The sequence below is a fragment of the Podarcis pityusensis genome (genome assembly GCF_964106645.2).
Source record: "Podarcis pityusensis genome assembly, chromosome: 3".
Classification (NCBI taxonomy): domain Eukaryota; kingdom Metazoa; phylum Chordata; class Lepidosauria; order Squamata; family Lacertidae; genus Podarcis; species Podarcis pityusensis.
Window position 1 is genome coordinate 104,473,538 of NC_138026.1, and position 27,389 is coordinate 104,500,926.

At 42.3% G+C, this 27,389-nt stretch overlaps 1 protein-coding gene across 1 annotated transcript in view; it reads right to left on the bottom strand.

The window, feature by feature from the left end:
- TTBK1 (tau tubulin kinase 1) overlaps positions 1-27,058 on the bottom strand; it is an 88,879-nt gene extending 61,821 nt beyond the window's left edge. The window contains exons 1-3 of the mRNA XM_080998240.1: positions 26,904-27,058; positions 3,021-3,168; positions 1,222-1,295 (exon numbers count right to left, since the gene is read on the bottom strand). Of these exons, the coding sequence (XP_080854366.1) occupies positions 1,222-1,295; positions 3,021-3,168; positions 26,904-27,011 (330 nt within the window). The 5' untranslated portion in view covers positions 27,012-27,058. The remainder of the gene's footprint in view (positions 1-1,221; positions 1,296-3,020; positions 3,169-26,903) is intronic.
- Positions 27,059-27,389: the final 331 nt, after the last annotated feature.

The following is a 27,389-nucleotide window of genomic DNA, read 5'->3' on the forward strand; positions in this document are numbered from 1 at the left end:
TCCTGCCTCAGGCACCAATGTATTTTAGGCCAGCTGTGGCCATGCTGTTTTGAGAGCCCTGTGTTCAGCTCTGGCTGATACTTCAGCTCAGAAGGGATTTGGAGAAGAGCAACAATCACGCTAAAACGTGTAGAAATAAAGCCATATGATAATAGAAGTGAAAAAGGAATGAAGATGTCACCACTCAGATCTAAAAATAAAGTCTTTTTTACTCAGGAGTTCTTATTACAAAAACCCAACAGAGCTTTTCATCATATTAAGAGATGGCCTCAGGCTTCATCCCATCTTTCTCAAAACACCTTCCTCACATCACAGAAAATTTAAAACCAGTCTCTGAAACATGCTATTAACTTGCTAAAGCACTGTAATCAAAAGAAGATTAAGGGAGAAGAATCAAAATTCCAAAATGAGCCAGCATTTGTACATCATCACCTTTCATATACCACTAAAACTCTCATTTTCAAGTCACAACCACAAAACATCTTTAGAAGTGCAACATAAAACCTTTGCTCTGTCACAAAGGTTTTATGGTATGTTGCATTATCTATTTATTTAGGTGGGGTGGGAGGGGGAAGAGTGCAGTCCTCTCTCCGTCCCTAATTCAAAAAACAAACGGATCCAAATAATGGTAGAAAGCTATTATTTGTGGTTGCTCCTGAACCCATAACCCCCCTGGCAGATATAAAAGACCAGGAAAGGGACCCGACTCTCCCTTTTGCACCAAACTGTGATTCATTTTCATCACTACAAAGGCCCTCCCAAAGTGAGTGCAAGTGTGCACTTCCCCCAAATTTTAGAGAACTTTGGGGACGGGGTGGGGTTTACTTACAATCAAGTGTAAGAGACAGTCCTGCGACTTCAACTATCAGTGTGAATTTTTTTATTTTTTTTAATCCCTCCTCTCCCTCATGTCCTCTGGGGAGGCACTTGGAAGCAGTATGAGACACTGAACACTTCTCAGTGTCTCCAAGACTGGGACAAAGTGAAATGCTGACTCCTCCCCCAAGTATGTCAGAGTAGGGGGATATTTCTCTCTCTTACCCAGCACAAAATAACCGCCCCCTCTGAATTCCCTGGAATGTGCTCTAGAAAAGGGAGAGATTTATCACTTTGTGCTTTTCCTAATGACCACATTTGTGCACAAAATACCTAGTCAACAGTGTGGTGACCTACTAACTACATCTGTGGAACACTGGGGAAACAGAATACCAAAGAACTCACCTGAAGCTGCATGACAACATAGTTGAACTTTTCATTCCTTCCGCAGCCAATAAATCTGCAAACGTGATCTTTCCCTGCAAAGAGTAAAGACAGTAAATTAGTAAATTAGTTCCAGTGTATTTACATGAGTAAAAGCAAGGAGTACAATATATTTCCATAAGCAAGTCATACTTACATAAAATTTTGCTCATGCCCTCTTTACAGTCAACTGTACATTCCTAGTCCAGTAAAACTAAGACTGTACTACTACATAGACTTAGTTGGCAATAAGTCTCCATAAACATAGTGGAACATACTTCTGATAAGTATAGGCTACATGTAGAAATGTTGGGTATTGCTTATCTAATTTAATGCAAACACTCAAGAATCACATTTCCTCCACTTGTTAAAAGTAACTGCTATAAAATGCACCGTAGAAAAGAAACAGTTGTGATCTTCTCTGTGTTGGTTGTGGGGGGGGGGGGTGCCCCAATAATAACATTAAAAACTAACAATATAGGAGTAAATCCCCTTTAAAATGAATTATAACTAAGAACTAATTTTTAACTTGCACTTTTAAACTTGCTTTATATGTTTGAAAAAATTATTTCAAACATGCAGCTGCATCACTAAATAATTTACATCCCAACATGTTGAAGGGGTAAATGAGGAACTATACCAGATCACCCACTGAAACTGGCTAGCTGTAAGGTCAGGGCAGAGGGGGGAAAAGATATATCAAGTTCCCCAATGCACAACACCTGACTAACTCACGAAATTCATTAGCACACCCCGTAATGATAGTCAGTGTCTTTGATAGCTTTTAAAAAAGGTTTAGCCAAATCCATTGCCTATTAATGGCTATTACCATCACCACAAAATTGAACATCCATATTTGGAAGTTTAATCTTGCATGGGTGTTTATCTCAGAGAACTAGATGCTAAGGACACACACAAGGAACGGCTGTCTTCATTATGCCCTGCTTGCAAGCTTCTTTTCTGGTTGCTCTCAGAAGCAAAATGTTGGATCATTGTCTAACCCAGCAGAGCAATCTGTATATCTGTGAGACTTGAAACACTCTTTGTACGAGGACTGCAGCAACAGGAAATATTTAAAAAGAAATCCCAATCCACACAGTAAAAGAAATAGGAGCTGCTCAGAAAGTTCAGTTCTCCTCTCAGATCATTAGAGCTGTCCTTGGTGCTATCAGCTACTCCTCTACTTATGTGAATATTCCTAGCACAGTAACACTGGTTATAAAGTTCACTGCCCAAGTCTTTAGGACTGTCAGAGTAGCCTTTAATTCTTGCGCTACTGCCACTTTGCACTAATTCTATAGCATGTAAGGTACACTTAGGACTCTGAAATGGCAACATCATGTTCTGGTTGACACGCCAAGTTTGCTGCAACCTAAGACGGCAGATTAAACAGGAAGTATGTACAATTCTTTTGGAGGGTGGAGATATTTACACTTAAACTGGTTTAAATGGTCAACCCCTCTCCCTAGGAAACCCAGGGGAATGTAGTTCTAAGGCTGAAACTAGGAATCTTGAAACAGAGGATTCTTAGTTTTCTCACCAAACTACAGAATTCTTATTTGGGACAGTGGGGAGTCATGATAGCTAAAGTGGCATTAAACTGGTGAAAGGTTGAAATGACTTTAAAGAGAAACACAAAGTGCTGTGCACTAATATTATGGGGTTCTTGGGTGGTGGTGGTTGTTTTGCCAGTAAGCACAACAAAAGAATGGAGAAGGTGGACAAGATATGAAAACCCAAGTTCTAGAAACTTACATTTCCAGAACAACTTTACTTCTTACCTTGTAGCTTTTTTAGGACAGCTACCTCCATCTTGAGAACTTGCTTTGGCTGCTGCGCTGACTCCACCTTCAGGGCCACATTCTCACGGGTCAAAAGATCCATTGCCTCATAAATCTCTCCAAAGCCACCACCACCAATCTTCTTCAGCTAAACGGGAGGAGAAACATTATCATGCTTGGCAGAACAAGTTTTCCCCTGACTGAGAAGAATAAAATTTGATTTGGTCATAATACTGAAAGCCAAACCACACAACTAAATGACTTCACAAACGCAAGAAAGCAGTCAAAATGGTTTTGCTCTGAAAAATAAAGTGAGGTAAAAATAGGACACAACATATATATTCCTACCCAACAGATATCTGAATCATGTCCTTGTTTGAGCAAGGTGAAAGTTACCTTAGTTCATGGGAGAAGTCTGCCTAGGATAGACAGCCTGGCTTTGCTTGACAAGGAGAGGCTGAGCAACATCTCTCTTATTGTTGCAATGCATCTCATAAATTTGAATCAGAATGTATTTGCAAACCTCCCAAAAGCAAACGTGGGCTGACTTTGCCATATCAAAAATGCATGAAGGTAAATTCTGAACTGCCCTGAGACTTGCGGATACAGGGTGGTATATAAATTCTATTAGTAGTAGTAGTAGTAGTAGTAGTAGTATGCACTGGCTCCAAAATATGGTTTATTTCCTACTTTTTCTCACTTGCTACAAGATGATCATTATTTTTCAAACAGTGGGTCTTTGGCCACATTGAGGTGGGGCTCAGTGTCACAGTCCTCCCTTGCTTGCCTATCCTGTGCCCTAACAATGTTGTGGTCTTTTGGCTGGAACAATGCAAACAAACTGGAAATTTGAAGGGGATAAGAGAGGGAAACTGTTACATGAGGCAGAAGTGAATGTAAATGGAAGTTGAAGAAAGCGTCGATTTGGTGGAGGAGAGGGGGAAAGCCACAAACTGACAATGAAAGGAAAATGGGAGAAGAAATTACAGATTATGGGTTATAATGCGTGTGAGGTTCGGAAGGGAAAAACAGAAATGAAAAGCCTTCTCCCCTTAGAATTTCTGAACCAGCAAATTCTGCCCAAAGTGGAGAAGTTGTCACAAGACCTCCAGAGCAAAAACCTGTACACAACTTCAGGAAAGCTGAGCTAGGGAACTGCTTGCCGCAAGGAAAATGTCATGGCAAACAATTTAGCAATATCCAAACATGAGTTAGCTATCAGTAGAAAGTACCAGAATTGTCAGCTTGTTACACCAAACCCCTCCTCTCCGGCTATTTTGTGGCCTCTGTAATTTTAGCCATCTCAAGTGGGTCCTGGGAGTAAAATGTTTGGAAACTACTGCTCTAGATGGCTATACAGTGGTACCTCGGATTAAGTACTTAATTTGTTCCAGAGGTCCATTCTTAACCTGAAACTGTTCTTAACCTGAAGCACCACTTTAGCTAGTGGGGCCTCCAGCTGCCGCCACCGCCCGATTTCTGTTCTCATCCTGAAGCAAAGTTCTTAACCCGAGGTACTATTTCTGGGTTAGCGGAGTCTGTAACCTGAAGCGTATGTAACCTGAAGCATCTGTAACCCAAGGTACCACTGTACCTTCCGACTAATCACAGGCTTTTTACAAGGCACTGGCAAACTAATATAGAATAGAATTATAAATGTGGCATTGCATTGATTTCTAACAAGGAGGTATAACATTATTGGAAATAAGATTTGGAGCTTCTACAAATATGCAATGGCATGATATTGTGTGCAATATGATTGATATTATAGAACACACTGCTTGATGACTGAGAACAACTATTCTGACCGCTAGCATCCAATCTCAATTCAAGATCCTGATGCTGACCCACACAACCCTCCAAATACCTTAGGAAATGTGTGCCCTGCACACCTTTGCTCCTAATTAGATGAGGCAAGGTGGTCCTGATTAATATTACAGCTCTGTTACTAAAACATAATGCAGGATTTCTCAGCAGCCGTTCCCAGTTCTATAGGGTTGATGAGGATAAGCCCAACACTTCAGAAACGTTATAAACCAGCAGAAATGACTGGCAAAATCCGAGACCAGGGAGAAGAGTCGGTGGAAGAAGATTGGAAAAAATTCAAAGCTTATTTACAGAAATATTCCAAAATTAATGAATGTTAGAAAGATGCTGGAAAGAAGTTATATGACTTTAGTAGAAATATTATAAAGAATCAAGTATGAATAGATTGACATTGGGTAAAGAGGTAAATTTAAGTCTAAAATTGCATTAAGTTAAAGCATGGAACTAAATTTGTGAAAGAGGGAAAGGACTTGCTGGAATATTTAATTGAACTAGAATACAAAAAAGGCGGTGTGAGGAAGTCGAGGAAATAAGTAAATGAAAGATAAGGATATGAAAATATGTGGTTCTTTTGTATGTTTGTTTGTTCTTTTTTGGGGTTTTCTTTTCCTTTTTAATGCTTTTGTTTTCTTTTTCTTTTTTTGCATTGTTGATGTTTTGTATTTCTGTATTTTTGTTTTTGAGGTTTGGTAATTGTTTATTGTTCATATTTTTCTTTTGTTTTGCTTCTGTTTTTTTGCAATGTTTAAACTTTAATAAATATTTTATATATATATAAAAAAGAAACGTTATAAACCAGTCTTTGCCAGCTAAATGGCCCCACAGAGTTTTTGGACCTCAACTTGCAACAATCCCAGCCAGCACAGCTGGGCACCTGGCTGGTGAAGGCTGCTGTAAACCATTCTTTTTCTCAAAGGTCTGTTATGAACATTGTTATGAACACATTTACTTTTTCTCCATGCTTTTCAGGCAAGGTCTGCTCTTTAAAGCTCTGTGTGCAAGGGCTCCTTTATTTCTTTTCCTCCAAAGCTTTCCCAGTGAAAACCTGCTCTTTAGAGCTGAATCAGAGCAAATAGCAATCAGCAACCTGAATAGCAATTTGTTACACTTCAGCTTTAAAGAGTGAGTTTTCGTGGGGGAAACTCCGAGGGGGGGAAAAGAGCAATTGGACACAGAACTTGAAAGAGCAGACCTTGCCTGGAAAAAGCAGGGCAAAAGTTAAGTGTGGATAAGCCCTGAAACAGCTTCTGGAAACATTTATCTGGTGGATTTCATGCATGGGCTTTTGAAGCATCCGTGGGTTGTTTCATGTTGCATTTTACTGTTCTACCATTTATTATATGCCATTCTGAGCTCTTGGGTAGCTGTGGTAAAAATAAGTAAAATACTGAAATAATCTCAACAGTTCATAGATACTTGCATCATTACATCACCTGAGCTGAATGCAAGTTAATCCTAGTTCAGGACAGAATGTTTCTCTATTGCTAGCTTAGTTTGACAATCCTTTAAGAAAGGACACTGCAAAGAAAATTGTTCATGGCATGACTGCACAATTTTTCTCTTAGGGAATGAGCGGAATTCAGGGGGCTGAATTATATCACAGCAACCAATCCTAAAGTGTGTTTTTTCTGGACCTCAGGTGCCTGTGGGCACCACAGCACCCTCAGACACCCCCTGGGCACCAACCCACACCCATTCAATTAAACAAAACAAAACAAAAGGTTATTTGGCAAGGGGGTTGTCTGTTGTGGTGGGTGGAAGGTGTTGCCTGCTTTCTTTCTTTTGTCTGTGTTTTTTTTTGTTTTTTGTTTGTTTTTGTTTAGGGATGTGATGCTTTGCCTGCTGGCGAATCTATTATAGTTTTGTGGGGGGTTTTACTGTGAAATGAATATGTTGTGATGCCCATTTCCAAATATGCTCCCCAGGACTAAAAAGGCTGGGGAAACATGCTCTGGTCTGTTTTTCAATTTTTATTTAAAATAGGAACAATCTGAGTTCATAATCAGAAATGGTTTAATGAGTTAAAACAAGAGCCACAAACCTTTTCAGATCAGCGGCGATGGGGTATGGCAGAACACAAAATTAGAGAGAGTACAGTTATTGCTGCTTCACCCACTCCCCTTCAGTTGTCCAAAAATGCATGATAGCCACCAACCCACAGCCCATGGGCACCAGCTAGCGATTACTTTCAGCCACAAGCTCATATGACAATTGAACTCTTCACTATAGACTTTCAAACTGGAACTGGATAACAATAGCACCAATTAACAAGCCATTATTTCACACCAATTAATGTCTGATATGAAAATGCCCCCCCTCCCCTATTACAGCACTATAGGAGAACCAAATAGCTTTTGAAAACAAACAAGCATACCTTTAACTCCCAACCACACAGATTAAAAATTGTCCTCAATAATTAAAATTGGTTTTTACTTGTTAATCAATGAATACAGCCAAGCACTTTTAAGCCCAGCCGATTTCAATGGGAAAATTTAACCCTTGCACAGCTCTCTTCTCACAAAAGTCAATGGGGCTTGGATATGTTCGCTTTTGACTGGATCCAACCAAAAAAAAGGGAAAGCTAGGACATGGAACTATAATCCTGTGCACCTTTACCTGAGAGTAGATTCCACTGAATAAAGTGGGACTTAATTCTGAGTAAACGTAAATAGAATTAGACTCTAATCTGGGTCTGTAAAACCAAGTATTTCATTCTCTGTTTTTTTTATATATCCCATGATTTCTCTTCTGTATAGTATCCACGAATTATTCTTCCATATAATATTTTTTTTATCCTGTTTCATTTAAAACTAGTTCATATAAAAAAGGGAGATTTTCATAAAGGAGCTGTCCACCACCTCAAACTAGAAGTGCATTTCATACAACAACCACCTGAAAGTGTGATGTCAAATCCCAGTGAAGAGATGGATAACACAGGGGCCACTTTCCTATACACAGGTCAATTGCAATTCAGGATAAAGTGCTGAGCTCAACTCTTTACAGTAAGGTAAAAATGAAATATACACCTTGTCTCCCCGACAGCCTTACACTGGTTATTGCCACCTCAAAATAAAATATGTGCCTACTTCTGCAGCACCCTCAAGCTCTTTTCAACACGCACAAAAGGGGATGGGGGGATAAATAACAGAAGGACACAGAGGAAAGGTGTTTTATGGGCAGTGGTTGAACCCACCTGAAACTCTGCTTTGCTCTGTAAAATCTTATAGGGAAAAGCAAGGTCTACTTTGAGGCTCTTTGTATGATTCGGTTTTCTACTCATAGAATCATAGAGTTGGAAGAGACCACGAGGGCCATCGAGTCCAACCCCCTGCCAAGCAGGAAACACCATCAGAGCACTCCTGACATATGGTTGTCAAGCCTCTGCTTAAAGACCTCCAAAGAAGGAGACTCCACCACACTCCTTGGCAGCAAATTCCACTGTCGAACAGCTCTTACTGTCAGGAAGTGGGGGTCTTCTTCTTCTGGGGTGGGGGTCTTCTTCCAATTACAATCATTTCTTATTACCAGGATAATCTTGACATCAACCAGTTGAGAGGATATCATAAACTCATAAATTTGAACAAATGTATTTATGGAAACAAGCACCTATCTTAACACTGTGGAACGGATCAAAGAACCTGCTCAGTAGTTACATTTTACCAGGGGAAAACTTTGAGAAGTGATCATGGCGGGAGTGCGAGGGGGGCAAAGCTAACTACGCAGTATGACCTGCTCGCAGCTTCTCCCTCCAGACTCTTCCTTTCTCCATTGGGTTGGAAACTATGTAGCCAAAGTGCTTAGACCTTGGGTGAGTAATCCACAGGCCTAATTTTACGCAAGTGTGGGGAGCCAAGAGGGAGAAAAGGATCCTCCCCACTCTCAGCATGCAGTCTCTGGCAGATTAGCACCAAGGAAATGTGACACACCACAGAAAAAGTTCCCCAATCCTGGGCTACTCGTTACCTGTGGGCTGCCAATTGCAACCCCTAATATTAACTGGATTAAGACCCTGATGTTGGGAAAGACTGAGGGCACAAGGAGAAGGGGACGACAGAGGATGAGATGGTTGGACAGTGTTCTTGAAGCTACCAGCATGAGTTTGACCAAACTGCGGGAGGCACTGGAAGACAGGAGTGCCTGGCATGCTCTGGTCCATGGCGTCACGAAGAGTCGGACACGACTAAACGACTAAACAACAAGTGGCTACGGTACATTTTATCTAGGGGAGTTGTTTGTTTTGAAGTCCAAAGGAGTTCAAAGGCAAACTCTACAAGCTTATAATTAAAAGCCAGAAATTCAAAACTATTCTTCTTATTCTCTTCTGTCCATAGTTTAGGAAACTTAAATAAAGCTATCCACTATGAATGAGCCACACTGAACAGTTTGAAAGGCAAAGGTTTGCATTCACCACTGGGCAGCTAAGCATCAAAGATGACTTGGAATCAGGGAAAATGTCAACTTTCTAGCTCCTTAAATGCTCATTGCACATCACAATGTACTACGTTGCCTTCTTAATTCATGCTATGTAGGTATATTCATCAACTCCTAAAAGTTAGGAACATTTTTTATTTGCAATTGAACTTAAGGTGGGCTGCAAAGAAGAAAGGAAATAACTGGAGCACACTTAAAAGTGCTGTCCTGATTATTTCCTTTGAAGTTGGGTAACCTCACATAATGGGTCATGTGGGAGCCAGGAAGTCATGGAAAAAGGCTTGTAGCGCCACCTGGTGCCTCGCTGACCTCGGTGACCTGCATGTCCGTGCCTTGCAGTGTATTAAGAGCATAGCCTTATATGGAGTTAGGTTCCCCCTCTGGGCAGTATAACCTTATATGGTTTGTGGGTGGGTTAAAGCCATGACCGGATGTAGGTAATGTGAGACATTGGCAAACGGCCATGCGAGTGGGGAGAACAAAGGATAATAAAAAAGCTACGGGAGGAGAGAGAAGTTCGAAAGGAGCTGCTCATACCATCCTGAAAATATTGCTGGCTCTCTGTGTCTTTATTTTATGCTAAACTGCGCCATTTGTAACGGCTGGCTCCGACAAGTGGTGCCCCGTGTGAGGCTGACTAAAAGAATACGTCTGAGGCTTTTAAAAGAAAACCGTGTGAGGCTGAATAAAAGAATACGTCTGAGGCTTTTAAAAGAAAACCGTGTGAGGTTTTTCGATCCAAGCAAAGGATATCATCGGCTCACCACGCCCGGCAAGGGTTTCAAGCGCAAATCATCTTAAAAAGATCCCGGTGAGTTCGATCTCTTTTTTTTATCTTGATTTTAGAAAAATGGGCAGCTCTTTGTCTACTCCCCAACAGAAATTTTTAAAAGACTTAAAATTTCTCCTCTCCTCCAACAAATTGGAAGTTCCGGAGGGTGATTTGATACAGCTCATTCTGGCCATCGAAGAGCATTCCCCCTGGTTTCCTGCAGATGGGACTTGGGAATTAAAACTTTGGGACAAGATAGGTGCACATTTTCATGGGCACCCCAGCATTGGTCTTCGGATTCTAAATGCATGGTGCAAGGTTCGTTACGCCATGGGCTCTTTATCACCAAAAAATATCTCCATGGCTGCATTGCCAACACAACCTCCAGCTTCCTTAGTCCAGCCTGCTGTGTTAGAGTCTGTTCCAATACTTGCTTTGCCAACAGCTCCAGACCCCAAACCTCCGGACTACAGTTCCTCACCAGAGGACCCAATCCTGCAAAAATACTGTGGTCTGGCTGGCAATGATCCTAATCTTTCAGCGGCAGAACCAGCTACCCCTTTTCAACGTGCAATCCTTGCCTGTTCCTTAATTCAGGATACTATGGCATTCCCTGTTATTGTGCCCCCTGCTGGTGCCCCGGCAGGCACCCAAGCCCAACACCAACCTTTTGACTTTAAGATTTTGAAAGAGCTGCAACAGTCAGTAAAGGCCAATGGACTCCAAGCCCCATATACGCAGGCGCTTTTAGAAGCCACATTAGCCCAGCTCTTGGTTCCAGAGGACATCAAGCTTTTGGCCCATACAGTGTTGCCCCCATCAGCTGCTGTTTTGTTTGCCCACGAATGGGAAACTGCCTGCCGTGCTTATGCTCCAGCCTTGTTACAACAAGTCAGAGGAAATAATCCAAATGTTACCCTCGCAGACGTCATAGATGCCATGATGGGGCGTGGTCCCTTCGTTCAAGCTTCAGTGCAAGCCACACTGCTGCAAATCTTATTGAGGGACACTGCTCTTGCTGCTAAACAAGCAATGAGAAAAATCCCAGAACCCAGTATTCAATCAAGGTGGGGTTCAATCAGGCAAGAGGCAAGAGAATCATATTCTTCCTTTATGGACAGGCTGCTTACAGCAGTGAGTCGCCAAATTGAAAATCCTGAAGCCAAACAAATAATTATCAAACAATTGGCCTTTGAAAATGCCAATGAGGATTGTAAGGTTGCGTTACGACCGATAATACACAATCCTGCCACACACACAGCAGCCATGCTTCGCATTTGTCAGTCTGTAGGTACAGCCACCCACAAGGCTCATCTGCTGGCAGCAGCGCTAAATGAAAACCAGCCTGTAGCCACCGATACAACTTGTTTCCAGTGTGGCAAACCAGGATCACCGATACCCCAGTTTGGGTAGAACAGTGGTCTCTACCAAAAGAAAAATCCGCAGCAGCGGCACCAGCTATTTCTGAACAGCTTATTTCTGAACAATTGACTTTTGGCCACATTGAACCATCTTCATCCCACTGGCTCCAGCAGACAGGGAACGGTTTGCTTTTACATTGCCAGTATATAACAATTCGCAGCCCACCCAGCGATATCAGTGGGTTGTCCTGCCTCAAGGCATGCGGAACTCCCCTACACTTTGTCAACATTTTGTGGGTGAAGCATTGAAACCTTTCCGCATGCGCCACCTAGAGGTGCTGCACATGAGCTGCATCTGGCAGTGTTTGCCTTCCTAACCATTTGCCTTGCCATCCTTTGCTGCACCGTTATACAAGGAAGAGAAGCAGACGACCCAGTCCAGTTGAAACCACCATATTCCATCTCATCGGCTGGCAAGCAGCTGTTGTCAGCTTCCTACTCTGGCTGGCAGTATCCACGGCTCAGCCACTTTCGAACTAGAAGAACAGCGTTGTTGAATAAGACTTTTAGGGGATAAATTTATCATAAGATATGGAGGGATAATATTTTTGTACAAGGTATGATTATGTTTGCCAGTTTATTGCATGCTTCTAAATGTTGGGTGTGTATGCCAGTCATTCAGGCATAATGCTTCATGGTGTGCCTGTCAATGGATCTTTTCAATTTACTAACATTATATCCCCTAAGCAAACTTTTTGGCCTCCAGTACAATTGACCCTCCATGAGCCTGCCCCCATTTATTTTCAAATTAAAGGGGGGAAAGAATAATAGGGCATATATCCAAACTGTCAATATACATTGAAATTCACTTTTAATAGCTCTTGTTCTCTTACAGGAACATACAGTGACCAATCTCAGTGCTATAGGAGTGACACCAGTGCATGGCTAATAAACTAGAAAGGAAGCCTACCATGCAGCTTGGAATCAGAATTCTTATATTCTTGGCTTCCGGATGGAAGTTGGCTTCGACATTTATTGATTTTAGTGATCATTATAGTAGTTATTTGCATTATTTTGTGTTGCTGTATCCAACGTATTCCTTCCTTAATCTCTATATGTACTGCATGGTTCTCACAAGAGTCGCCTATTGCGCTCGATATAACCGTATTGGTAATGACATATATGACTCTGATATAAAATAAAGAAAGAGGGCATGTGGGAGCCAGGAAGTCATGGAAAAAGGCTTGTAGCGCCACCTGATGCCTCGCTGACCTCGGTGACCTGCATGTCCGTGCCTTGCAGTGTATTAAGAGCATAGCCTTATATGGAGTTAGGTTCCCCCTCTGGGCAGTATAACCTTATATGGTTTGTGGGTGGGTTAAAGCCATGACCGGATGTAGGTAATGTGAGACATTGGCAAACGGCCATGCGAGTGGGGAGAACAAAGGATAATAAAAAAGCTATGGGAGGAGAGAGAAGTTCGAAAGGAGCTGCTCATACCATCCTGAAAATATTGCTGACTGTGTCTTTATTTTATGCTAAACTGCGCCATTTATAACGGCTGGCTCCGACAGGGTCACCCATCCACCTGTCAAAGCAGCCCATGGTGGGATGTAGGGGCACTTGGGAACCAGCCAAATCCTATTTCCCCATTCCTGTCTGGTTAAGCAGAGAGGAGAGTCAGGGGAAGCAGTAACTTCGCCATAGAGGTCCCACCCCATTAGCTGGCCCAGAAATGGCAAATGTAGAGTGGGGGGAAAGAGAGATTCCCAGTATTGTGGCACAAAACAATTATCTTGTCCTAGAGCAAGACCCTTATGACTAATATCCTGCTCAATGTAAAGACTTCCTTGTAACTGAGGCCAAGGGGCTTTGAAAGAGGCCCTGCTAGAAAGCCACATATAATGAGGTGGGGAAAGGAGAGGAACAAGGCCCTTTGGTGACTTCCAACAGCCAGGAATTTCAGATTATGCCTGAGTAGAAGTAACCGCCTTTTTATTGACACTCTCCCTTCACCCCACACCCTTCCACACACTGCTCCTATAGCACTGGCAGGTTTCCATTCACAATCCTCCATTAGCTATCCTAGACTTCCTTGAGACTGCCTTTTGGCTCGTGAACAGTGTTTTGCTTAACCTTATTTCACCCTTTATCTAGGGCTCCATCACAAAGCATCTGTTAATGTAACTTCATGAATACCAAAGCCAGTGTACTATGAACTGCTGACAACCCTGTTTAGCAAGGGCAAATATAAATAAAAGGAGTGTGCATCTGAATGGTGTCAATCACAGTCAATCTGGCTGGCAAAAAGAAGTGACCAAGCAGACTTGAAGAACTATTGATCACTGAACCACCTCCCCCCACAACAAAAATCTGCACAAGTCTGTGGCAGGATCTCTGCCAAGTATTCTGTCTTGTAAAGCAATTTATACTGACCAAATACTTAACCAGTTCCATGGCTGGGAAGATATGCAAGGATAGAGGTTTCCACTGGGTGTGTCAACTCTAAATTGTGGAAGAAAAGCCTTTCAGCCAACTCTAATCAAACCAGCATAGCCAACATTGTACTTAATTACAAGACATGACATAAATCATCTAGACAATTGAAGACTACAATCAGTGGTGGTGTCACTTTGCAGTCTCAGAGATAGATGTATGGTGTTTTAAAGGCCAGAACAATGCCCCACTAAAGCATTGTCTCTGTTTCCTGAGCCGGAAGTCTTCTGAATTACAAAAATAGTGACACAAATGACAAATGTTGTAAGCTACCTGCAGCTTGCTGATATAACCACTGAGGCCCAAACTTCACATTACAAGGAATTCATAGCTGCCACCAACAGAAGCAGCCTAGCAGATCGTTAATCACAATTATTATTTGTGGATTTACAAACTGCATTTCAACTCACCTGAATCCTGAAACTGGAGAACTATACAGGAAAACGTCATATATTCCTACTGCCTCCTTCAAGGAGGAAGGCACCAACCCCTCCACACAAAGATGGGTTTACTCCCTGAACTCACCCAACCAACTCCTCTTGGCTAGTACAAATTAACTATGTTTGGCAGGTGTCAAAGGAGCATGCTGTGGGCCAAACCGCTGCAATCATCTTGTCCATGTCCTCATGCTTCATCAACTGAAACCAATCCCACAAGATGTTCTGTCAAACACCTCACTTGGCTCTGCAATAACAATAGCATTTAACTAAAGATAGAGATTGGTGATTTTATCCTCAGAATGCCTGGGAAACTTGTCACAACAGGCCTCTAAGTTGTCCCAAAACTCTGTTCCTGAGGACAACCACACGGAATAGCTCTGCTGGCAGGCTACTCCAGATGGAGGTGGCAAAGTAAGCCTTCTTAGTCACCTTTACCATATTGCAATAGGCATAGCTATTGTGTCCGATCAGTTTCAAATTGAGTCTTACACCACTTGTGCTCTAGCCCTCGTCCAACTTGTTTTATAGCTTGGAGCTCCCTGGAAAACTGAGCAGCTCGCCAGACAGTGTCAGAAAGGGCACTTGGAAGCAATCATGTCAACAGCCCAGCACATCTCACCATTCTGTAGCAAGAGCAATGCCTTGACAGGATTGCTCTGGCTTCTGGAAAATCCTTCAAAGCTTTCAGGTATCCCCTGACTTTTTTAAGTCACCAGGGGTGGATTATCCTAATAGGTCCCACCACAGAGGGTTCATCAGACCTTTGTGATGAACAAGGTCACCTTGTGTGCCATACATAGAAAGGCTAGCATCATAAAACTCAAGACTGGGAGCTGTGTAACATAGTAGCTAAGAGACTTGCAGTCTCGGGTTCAAATAGAATCATAGAATCATAGAGTTGGAAGAGACCACAAGGGCCATCGAGTCCAACCCCCTGCCAAGCAGGAAACACCATCAGAGCACTCCTGACATATGGTTGTCAAGCCTCTGCTTAAAGACCTCCAAAGAAGGAGACTCCACCACACTCCTTGGCAGCAAATTCCACTGTCGAACAGCTCTTACTGTCAGGAAGTTCTTCCTAATGTTTAGGTGGAATCTTCTTTCTTGTAGTTTGGATCCATTGCTCCGTGTCCGCTTCTCTGGAGCAGCAGAAAACAACCTTTCTCCCTCCTCTATGTGACATCCTTGTATATATTTGAACATGGCTATCATATCTCCCCTTAACCTCCTCTTCTCCAGGCTAAACATGCCCAGCTCCCTTAGCCGTTCCTCATAAGGCATCGTTTCCAGGCCTTTGACCATTTTGGTTGCCCTCCTCTGGACACGTTCCAGTTTGTCAGTGTCCTTCTTATGGCCTTTGGATAGCCTTCAGGAAGCCACTAACAACACACCATCTGCAACACAGGGACAATCTTGCGGACCTACCTTGCAGAATTGTTCTAATAATTATTGAGATAGGTGAATGTAAATGAAGTACTCTGAATATTCTACTGCACTATACAAATTCCAGGTAGTATGAATATTAAAATCTCTCTTAGGATGCAGGGAGGTGCTGCAAAGCAATTCAAAGCATATATTAACACTCCCTCACTGCAAGACAAAAACATGTGAGATATCACAAGACTAAGCAATGGAGAGGACAACGTGTCTGGACATGGTTTCTGCTTCCAAAGAAACAGCATTTAGTTTAGTGGTACGACTTATGTCAGCAGTGAGGTAATCCCAGCTGAGGCGGTTAATGTTGATGTGAACGCACCATTTCTGTTGACAAAGTACCGAGACTGTTATTGGCACAATATGGAGAGACTGCTAGCAACATGTTCATCCTCATATTTGCACTGGATGACCTAGCTGGGTATCAGGACATCAATTCAAACTACATGATAGCAAATGTTCCACAGTGCATTTCATGTCTTACTCTTGTTGACTAGGAAAATTCCCAGTCGGATGGCATATAGCCTAATGCCATACAAGTTCACTCAAATATAATTCCCATTGAATTCAATGGCAGTTACTTCCAGAATTACTCCACTGTATTTCTGCTCTAATCTTTGAGGCAAGAAAAACTGTTCTTTCTGTGCTCTGAATTACATCTTTACATTACATATCTTTCTCTCACTTTTTTGAGCTAAAAGATCTGCAAGACAGCTAACAACGTTTTAAAATGAAGCACATATTAAAAACAAAGCACATACACAAATCAACCAAGAATCAGATATCAAATCAATTAAGCAGCAGTAAACAGAAATCAAAGACTAGCAGAAAGAAAGAAAGAAAGAAAAGCCCCAGTAGAACAGCCAGAGAAGGAAACCCACTCAAGAGAGCTCTAAATGTCACCCTCCATGAACAATGTAGCTTTCACTCTGCAATGAAAACAAAGAGAGGGAGCAGAATGAACTCTCTCCAGGAGGCAGTTTCAAAGCCATGGTAGAAAAGGCCCAATCCCTAAACACCTCCTCTAAAACACTTCAAAAACAGCAAGGGGGGATTTCTGGGGAAGATCTTAATGTCTGGGTCTGTTCATAGGAAGTATAATGTTTTACAAAAATAGCTCACAGCACATTACTGGTGCAGGATTCACTCTGGAAATCTTGAATGTCTTGGAAACACTGGGCTTGGCCAGAACCCATCATCCAAGGTATTCATAGCTTCCTACATTCCTAGTGATCATAGCTCCCATTATCCTTGAACACTGGCCATACTGGTGAAGACTTGTGGGAGCTGTAGTCAAACAATATCTGAAGGGTCACAGATTACCCCACTGATATATAAAAGACCGTATTTCAGAGTTCCAAGAATCTCAACTTTCGTTTTTTAAAAGTACATAACATGAATGTGTAGGGACCGATTCCAATAACATCTCAAAACAAAGGAAGGCATTGAAAAGCCAGGGATCAGGCTTCCGTAGTTTTTATGACTCTTCACCCTTCTGCTGTAGCTAACTGAAATTACACAAAATGTATGCAAGGTTACATAATCTGACTCTTCGTTTCAACAGAATTTGATGCAGAACTACACTACACTTTGGTATAGCATACTTTTGACTGTATGCTCTTTGAAGAGAAGTTTTAAAGAAATTATATGCCAGAATGAATAGCAGAAATGCAAACCATGCCCAGGCAATCATGGGGTAGTCCAGTTAACTGGTAATGGCACGGAGGCAAGGGGATACAATGGAAAAAGAAAAGCCTAGTCAATCTCAGTATAGCAGACCACGTAAAACAATTGCATTTTCAGCCACAATGGCAAAATTGCAGTAGAATTAAACAAGTGCAGCAAGGCCTGAGTTCAATTTCAAAACAATGTCAATTTCAAACAAGCAAGGTGGCGTAGATGTTTAGTACGCATCTTAATGACCACAGTTTTAATTTTAAAAACAAAGGATGGATTGCTTTGCTTTCTAAAAATAGGCTCAAGCACAACTATGATATAAAAAGATCAATGAAAACACTGCAAAACATTAAGTGGATGAAAATTCAGGGAATATTGCCATAGACCCATCATGCAGAGAAATCAATGAAAGTAGAAAAGAGGACAGCAGAAAAAGCTGACAGCACAAACTTCAGGATCCCTGCATGGTATATAAGGTAGCTAAAAGTTATAGCTTCAGCAAACCCATGGAAGGTGGCATCAGGTGGCCCCTTAACTAAGTATCAATTTCAAAATAAGACACGTGTCACATGATGCTGGGATGCAATGTATGATTCCTAATTATTGCACAGATTATTTTTTCAGTTGCCACCAACATATTCAGAGAGGAATTGGGGCCCCTGCTCTGAATTTTGAACCAGCAATAGGTGGCATACACCAAGCTGAAACAGAATGAGCTCACCTCCAGTATTTCTTCTGGGTGTTAGGAGTACAAGTCTGCTTCACACATTACATTTTCTGTGTGTACACCTACAAAAATAAAACTTTTGACATACGCTCAACAAGTAAACCAGGCTAACCTGTGACCCTCCCAATGAAATTAGACTATACCTCCCATCATCCCTGGCAGTTGACATTGGCAGCTGGGGCTGATAGGGATTGAAGTCCAACATCTGGAGGACCAGAGGTAAGCCACTTTGATGGAAGCTGTGAATATAATGCAGAGACATTTGAAAGCGCATGTCTGAGGCAGGTCTATCTGCCACAGAACTGGGATTGATCACTGGTCACTGCGGTGTGTAAAAACACAGCTTTGTGGCTGTGTGATGTGTGACCTAAGAAAGACTGTGAAGGGCTGCTGGATGCCTTGTTTACAGGGGATATGATAGAAAATTAGAGAAGTGCATCTAAGATCAATCAAGGGATTGTCAAATTAGAGAAGTGCATCTAAGATCAATCAAGGGATTGTCAAATCTGAAAGTTAATAAATAATCATGTTTTGTAATATTTTATAATGGAATAATCTGAATTTGTGGCAGCACAAGAAACACTTGCTGGGGGGGGGGGGGAGGCTACCAGATTTGAAGTCTGAAAGTATTTTCTAGAGGGAAAATTAAATATATCAGAACAAAGTATTTTCTAATAATTGCTGAGGGTGCTCTCTCTTTAAATTCAGTAGCAAAAAATGTTTTGTCTTTATTTAAAAAAAACAAAAATGTGTGCTATTCTCCATCCTTCTTTTTTGAAATTACCAGTCTCTACTGTCAGCAATCTGAACATCAAATGCTTAGAAAGTGACTAGAAATTGAACTGTCACCCTGTTAAATGAGAAGAACTAACATCTCCATTTATCAAAAGTACTGACAGCATGCAATATCTAGGGGAAAGCGAGATAGATATATTAAAATGATATAAAAATTGTGACTGTTTCACTGCTGGAACGGTGCCAGATCCAAACACTGAAAAGTATAAGGAAAGGTCCCAGCCAGAGCCCATTATTATGAAAATGGCACAATCAGCAAAGTGTTTGGGGCCATGTCTGCAAAACTACTGATTTGGGGTCCAAGCATCCTGTTTAAGTGCTTCTGATAACGCATGAAACTATTTAACCCATGCTAGTCTCTGCAAGGCCATGTTGCCAAATACTGGTGTGGTCCACATGGCTCGCTTCCAACAGTAAATATGGAAAATTATCAAAGAAAAATGATGAGGAAAAATGATGAGGAAAAATGACATGACTTCTCAAGTGAAGTTCCTGTGCTTCTGGAAAAGCATCACAGCACTTATGCAGCAAGGTGCTAAGTGGAAAATCTCTTAGAAACTACAGCTGTTCACAAAATTTTTCCACCCTATCCATCTGCAGAGAAATTGAGAAGTGTTTGACAGTGGAATGGTCTCCCTCAGGAGGCTGTGGATTCTCCTTCCTTGGAGGTTTTTAAGCAGAGGTTGGATGGTCAATTGCCATAGATGCTTTAGCTGAGATTCCTACATTGCAGGGGGTTGGACTAGATGACCCTTGGGATCCCTTCCAATTCTATGATTTCACCAAATTTCTCCAGCAGTTTTCCAGGGATTAGGCTCACCATTAGAAGCAAATACTCTGTGCACTGCTGGTGGTTGGAGTTTCTGTCTTGCAAGTAGCAGCAACAGCAATTATATTGGCAGCCTGGCCGCATTTTTGTTCTCCGCAATGCCTTGAACCTAGCACCATTCTAGTTTGGAGGTATCTGTGGCAGTCACCACAAAAAATGGTCTCTCTTAGCCTAACCTATCTCAAATGGCTAGTGTGAGGATAAAAGAGTGGCAGGGGGAGGTCATAAGCATTGCCCCGAGATTCTTGGAAGAAAGGCAGGATAAAAATGGGGCCAAGAAAGAATCCTTATGCAGTCTTCGTGCTACTCTCCCAGAGGAAGGAGGAATTAAGGATCCCAAAAGGGAATGAGTGAGGTGCTCTCCATTGACGGTCTCTTCCCACAGTAGTGAATGAGTGTTTGCGTATAGCAAAGTATGAAGTACCATTGTAAGTTTTAGCAGTGCTATTATCAGCTTTAAACATTTCACCAAAAAACCCTGTGGACTTCCTTCTCAGAAGAATGGTGGGAGCACTGCTTAATTTCTGGGGGACAGAGAAAGAAGCCAGGGCTCAGGTCTGTGTGTAAGTTCTACTCCTTCATGCCAAGTGGGTAGTGAAAGGCTGCTTTTATTGTATATTAATTCATAGCCATTTATTTAAAGTATGGGCATGACCCCAGTTGGAAGGTGGTGGTTCTAGATTGGCATGCTTAGTGAAGGAGGGCTAGGCCTACTTAATGTATGCTGCTTTGAGTTACATTGTAAGAGAATGCGACTAACAAATAAAATAAATAAATAAATCTATCCATCCCTGTGAAAATTGTTCTCTACTTAAACCCAGTGCAGTGTCCAGTGTAATTCAGTTTATTAACAAAAACGTTTGGCAAATGCAGCGCTCATAGGTATAAACAACAGTACTAATTCAAAACTCTTTTAGTCTTTAATTCTTTATTGTGCGGTGTGCTTAACATATCCCGTTTGGGCACACACTATTCTTTTATTCCCCAACTGTACATCATTAGGGTACTTTTGAAATATTTTTGGTGACATCCTTCCTTCCCTCAGGCTATCCTTCTCTTCTGGACTATCAATCATCAGTTCAAGCAAAAGCACCTGCTCAGCAACCATCTGGTACAGTTGCTGCTGCTTCATTTTAATTATTTCTTCCTGGTTGCCCTAGGGATTCATACGTTGAACATAAATGGGCCTGCCTCAGAACACATTTGTCCAAAAGTGAAGCTGGGTGACTGCAGGCAAACGTCTTATTATTGTCATGTTAACTAATGTCATCTGGAGTTCAGCTGAAAGAGCCATTAACAAAAGGCCCAAATTGCAGATATTGTATGCAGATATGTGAACCTACAGACGGATAACTCCTAAAAACGGGGAAGCAACGCTCACTAACCTTTCCCCTGACTGCTATTGTTAGGAAACAAACTGCCAACCACTGCCTTTCTCCTTAAGAGCAAACCAATTCCTATTGTCCCCTCCAGAAGTATACTTTTCATCTTTCAAAATGCCATCTTGTTACAGTTACATTAGTTTGGGATCAGCACCCCTGCTCCCAAGTCATCTGCAGGAATTCTACAACATTCCTGCAGATTTGGGCTTTCCACTCATTTGATGACCTTAGCTAGAATAACTGGGCAAATAAACAAGTTGTTTGGAACAGCAGTAATTGTTAGGTGACCTGGAACTCCCTCACAGAGCAGTACATGTATAATGTCATATATCCCTCCCACTTCAATACACTGATCAAAACTCATCTTCCCTGTGAAGCCTTTGGCAAGTGCCTGGAGCATTGCAAGCTTCAAAGGACACTGGAAACCTGATCTCTTCTGATGGCTGCAGTGCTCTGTCTACCTTTCCATTCAGGTACTGCTCAAAATGTTAATTCCCAATGGCTTCCCTCTCGCCCTTTTCATCAGGAAAGTCAAGGGAAGCCCAGTTCAAGGCAACTGGATTACTTTATAACTAAAGATCTCAAAAGGCTTCCAATTTTTGGTCAGGACAATTTAAAAAGGGCTGATCTAAGTTTACTGATGAGCAGAAATCACACTCAGGTGGGAGAGAGAGAGTGAGGAATACGGATATCCTTTCCTCTATCCTAAATGACATCAACTCCTTGGTAATTGTGTAATCAGTTTTCATAAAAATGCCCATTCCCAAATTCAGACCTTTGGTGTGATCCAGCAGGAATGTTATTATGTTCTTAAGGGAGCTATATGAGCTGGCACTAAAGCCAAACACATCTCCTTGACACTGAAGTAAACAACAATTAAGACATAACACCAGTCTTCATTTCACTGGCTTACAGACACAGTTTGGGTCGAAATCAGGAGTATCAACTTACTCATTGATTTTTTATCAGCTACTCACACTGAACAGGGATTTGATCAGGGAGAGATGGAGATAAGACTTAAACAGAAATAACAGTGTGAAGCAGCAGCAAAAAAAGCTAATACTATTCTAGGCTGCATCAACTGAAGTACAGTGTCCAGATCAAAGGAAGTAATAGTACCGCTCTATTCTGCCTTGGTCAGACCACACCTGCAATGCTGTGTCCAAATCTGGGCACTACAATTTAGGAAGGATGCTGACAAGCTGGAATGTGTGCAGAGGAGGGCAACTAAGACGATCAAGGGTCTAGAGGCCAAGCCTTATGAGGAATGATTGAAGGAGCTGGGTATGTTTAACCTGGGAAAGAGGAGACTGAGAGGAGATATGATAGCCATCTTGAAATATCTCAAGGGCTGTCACATGGAAGACGGAGAAAGCTTGTTTTCTCCTGCTCTGGAGGGTAGGACTCAAACCAATGGCTTCAAGTTACAAGAAAGGAGATTCCGACTAAACATCAGGAAAAGCATTCTGACAGTACGAGCTGTTCAGCAGTGGAACAGACTTCCTCAGGAGGTTGCAGACTCTCCTTCCTTGGAGGTTTTTAAGCAGAGGTTGGATGGCCATCTGTCATGGATGCTTTAGCTGAGACTCCTGCATTGCTGGGGGTTGGACTAGATGCCCTTTGTGGAATCCCTTCCAACTCTATGATTCTACGTTCCACTTCAAAAGATATTGGCAGCCAGGGTGGCATGTCCCATTTTGCTGTTTGAGGAGAAACGGAAAATGCAGCCTTCCTGCTGCTGCTGCTGCCACCATACCTGTTCTTGTCGTCACCCACTCTATAGCCACCACACACATTCATCATTATACACTTATTTATCCAGCTATACAAATGCTGGACTGGGATTAGTGTTAAGAGAAAATGATTTTATTTATGAAATACAATCTTACATCAGTAGGCTGGAGTTGAAAAAAACTGCTTCAGGACATTCAGAACCATCCATGGCTGAACATCTCCACAGCAAAATCAGATCAGATTCACTGGCCAGACTGAATATGAAAAACACACCCACTGTACATTGGCACACTAAAACCAGGTTTGGACACAGTATGTGGGGAAATAGGAGTCTAGCAGGCTGAAATGAGCCACTTCTGAAATCCTCATTTTTTCCCTAGTTTGTGGCTGCCTAATAAACCACAACTTCTCTCACTTCAAACAAAATCCATAAACAGGAGAGGGAAGGGTGGCTTAAGTTTGTACTGCAGGTACCCAAAGAGTCTCGTTCATACCTATTCTGCTAGAATTTTTGCTGTAATGGGCAAACAAGGAAATTAAACAAGGGTTTATTAAAGCAATTTGAAGAATTACTCCTTAACATAAACTGGTATATGGCACTTTAGATAGCTTTCACATGTAACCAGAGAAATAGAAATCTATCGCACTGACACAGAGTAAATACAAAACATACAGTGAAATCTAGGGATCCCTTTGACACAACCAATCAGCTGCACTTTGCAATAAATATCCCTGTAATTAAGCTAAAACCAACACCCCAAGCCCAATTCATGTTTGCATACAAGCTCAAAAGATTTTAATGGAAAAGCATAGTATTTTAACTTAACTCAGAACTATGCAGATTATATAGATTTTTTGAAGGACAAGTCCCCTGAGACAACATGATAAGGGAAAGGGAAGAGAAAGAGAGATCAGGATGTGCAAAGATTGATAAAACCTTCATTTAAGAATTTTTCATTTAAGCATTTTGAAAAGCTAGCATCCTTTTGAGTGCAAGAAACAGCAAGAATCTTAATTTTGGCATATTCAGCCTTTACCTACAAAAATAATATGCTTAATTCAGTGTGCCACTGAACAGTTGAATACAACAGAAGCTGATATTGCTGGCAGCGTGCCAGACACTTCAGAACCCAGCAAGCATGAAAGCCACATTAGCAGTTGACCTCCTCAGCTGCAGTTCACGTATTCTGAAGGAACACAAACAGTGTGGAAGGAAAGCAAAAAAACAGCTCCCAATTACCCTGTTGCAGACAAATCCAAAAAAGTACAAAATACCTGCACCTCACTGAGATGCTGCACATTTATTAGCTGAGAGAGCAGAGGCTTGCTGCATTAGTTGCTAGACAGAAATAGGACAAGAAGCAGTGCACCAAGCAGAAACCTGGCAGCAACATTACATTTGGGACATGGTGAAGTCACTACCCGCACCATCTATCACTCTGTCAGCTCTCCTGTAAGATTTGGTGAAAAGCATAATGAATGCATGGTAAGGTGGTGTTGCTTCCTGTTTCAAAGGTAACAGCTAGCTCTACTATTTTCTCAAGATAAACCAGTTGCGGACATGCTCTCTTATATGGTGTTGACTGGGAGAAAAGGGCCTGACAGCTCACAAGATGGGTGGTACAGCAAATCTCTTAACTGGATGAATATTAAGTGAATGGATGAATGCAGCCCTAACGGATATGAATGGCAAAGGGATGAGGGGAGGGCAAACAAGGAATCACCCATTCCTTCTTCCTTGAAGGCAGTTCATGTCATTTCTTTCTGCTGTTGCTGTTTACAGCCCTGTACCTCACACAGCATCCACTCTAGCAGTTTGAACTTGTCTTAGCAGTATCTGGAAAGGGCCTCCTTACATGGGTTAAACCACAGAGCCTAGAGCTTGCCGATCAGAAGGCTGGCGGTCCGAATCCAAGTGACGGGGTGAGCTCCTGTTGCTCGGTCCCTGCTCCTGCCAACCTAGCAGTTCGAAAGCACATCAAAGTGCAAGTAGATAAATAGGTACCACTCCGGCGGGAAGGTAAACGGCGTTTCCGTGCGCTGCTCTGGTTCGCCAGAAGAGGCTTAGTCATGTTGGCCACATGACCCGGAAGCTGTACGCCGGTTCCCTCGGCCAATAAAGCGAGATGAGCGCGGCAACCCCAGAGTTGGCCACGACTGGACCTAATGGTCAGGGGTCCCTTTACCTTTACCTCACACAGCATCCAGTCTAGCAGTTTGAACTTGTCTTAGCAGTATCCGGAAAGGGCCTCCTTACATGAAGGAATTAAGAGGAAAAATACAACCCACTTCACAGCCATAGTAACAAGACACTTTTCCTCAGAGTCCAATTTTCCCTAACAATCAGAAGGGCAGACACAGGGAAATTCAGCTTGAACACACAGACCTAAGGTAGTCACCCACTGTTCCACAAGGAACATTAGGAAGGCCCTGGATGCAAAAGCTTATAGAGAAGTGCCAATTTGAATAATTACATCATCATCAAATTAGAGAAAGTAATAACTGCTGTTATTCCATATTGTACTAATAACAAACTCAATTTCCCAAGTGCCAATTCTTATGTAGCTAAAATGGCATTCCCACACAAGAGGGAATATTAACAGGCTGAGGACAGCTCCAAGGTTTACAGAACTATGAAAAAACTTTGAGCCGGGGGTGGGGGGCAGAACCAAGCAAGGAAGACTTTGAATCATCCCAATGAAGATCAAGCATATTCAGTGGCTACGACATGATAGCTGGGGTGGGGTGGGGGAACAGATTGGAAAACTAAGGGTGGGGGAGTGGAATGGAGTATCCTGGGAAAGGGCCTAGCTGGCATCCTGAACAGGGGTACTCTGCACTGCAACAGTTTATTGCAGGACCTGCTTGCAAAATAAGTAAAACAAACAAGACATTTTAAAAACTTTGACAACACTTAAGATTATCCAGCTGCTGTTATAGTAATTATGGCCCCACAGGTAGAGATTAAATAGAAAGGAGCTATAGGGTTGTAGAGCAGTCACCTAGAATCAATCTCTGCATGGGCAAACTGTCTTCGTTTCTCATTCTGATGGCATTATTAAGGAAGTACATACCATATCGGCCCGAATATAAGCCGCACCCACAGATAAGCCACACTTTTAAAATTCGGCGGCTCAGGGGAGGCTTGGGAGAAGTGGGCAAACTGCATGCCGTTGCCCCGTGCTGCTTCCTACGGGTGGGGGCCAGCCGTGCTGCTTTGCTGGCGGCGTAAGGCCACAAATATAAGCCGCACTTTAACTTTTCATGATCAGAATTTGGGAGGAAAGTGCAGCTTATATTCGGGCCAATACAGTATAATCGGTCTGAGGAAACATGATGGTAGAAAATGGAATTCGCTGTTTCTTAAGATATGCTGGGTCCTCTAGGAAATTATTATTATTTATTTACTACCACTATTATTTATACTACCACTACTACTATTTATTCAACTTATATACTGCCCTTTAGCAAAAGATCCCAGGGTGGTGTACAACATTAAGAACACATTTTACAGAGCATCTTTCTTTCTTTAGATCTTTCTTTCTTTCTTTCTTTCTTTCTTTCTTTCTTTCTTTCTTATAAAACCCCCCACTAAAACCAAGTACAGTCTTACCTCATGTTATGTTTACTTCATGTTACGTTTTTTCAGGTTGCGTCCTGCGGCGACCCAGAAGTACCGGAAAGGGTTACTTCCGGGTTTCACTACTCGCCCATGCGCAGTAGCGCTAAACCGCGCCACGCACCTGTGCGGATACGGCGCTTCAGGCTGTGGGCTTTTCATGTTGCGAACGGGCCTCCGGAACGGATCCCGTTCGCAACCAGAGGTACCACTGTATTCACAAGCTCCTAGAGGCATCAGAGCAGCTAATCAAAAAGAGCAGGATTCAGATAACTGGAAGAGACCCATGTAAAAGGGTAGTTTGAAAATAAGACATTCCATCATGGCTAGAAGAGATGCAGAGAGAGGAAAATACTCACCACTTTCCAACGGTCCTTCACCACGTAGTTGGCCGGCAGAATGTCGACCTGCTCCCCTCCCCCACTCATGTTTGGTTCGTCCTTGATAGCAGCTGCTAGGCACTGCATTTGCCAGCCAGAGAATATTTTAGTAGCAGCTCCCAATTTAAACGAGCCATTTATCTAAGGAAGAAGAGGGAAAACACATACACACGAAAGGGGAGAGAGGAGAAACACAACAGAATTAATGCAGGTCATCACAGGCAGATCGTGCTGGTGAAACAACCCCCGTTTAGACCCAGTGAGAGGAAGTAGCACTAGGAAAGGTGGCAAACTCACCTCGGGGTCAGAGCGCAGCTTGCAACAAGCCTTGCTGGCGCAAGCAATTGCCCTCTTTACAAAATCCTCAGCGGTCTTCATGCACAAAATTAGCAGAAGCGACCATGCTGTGAGTCAGCAGCACAAACTTAAAAGTAGTGAGTAGTGAAAAGTTACTGGCTTACACCA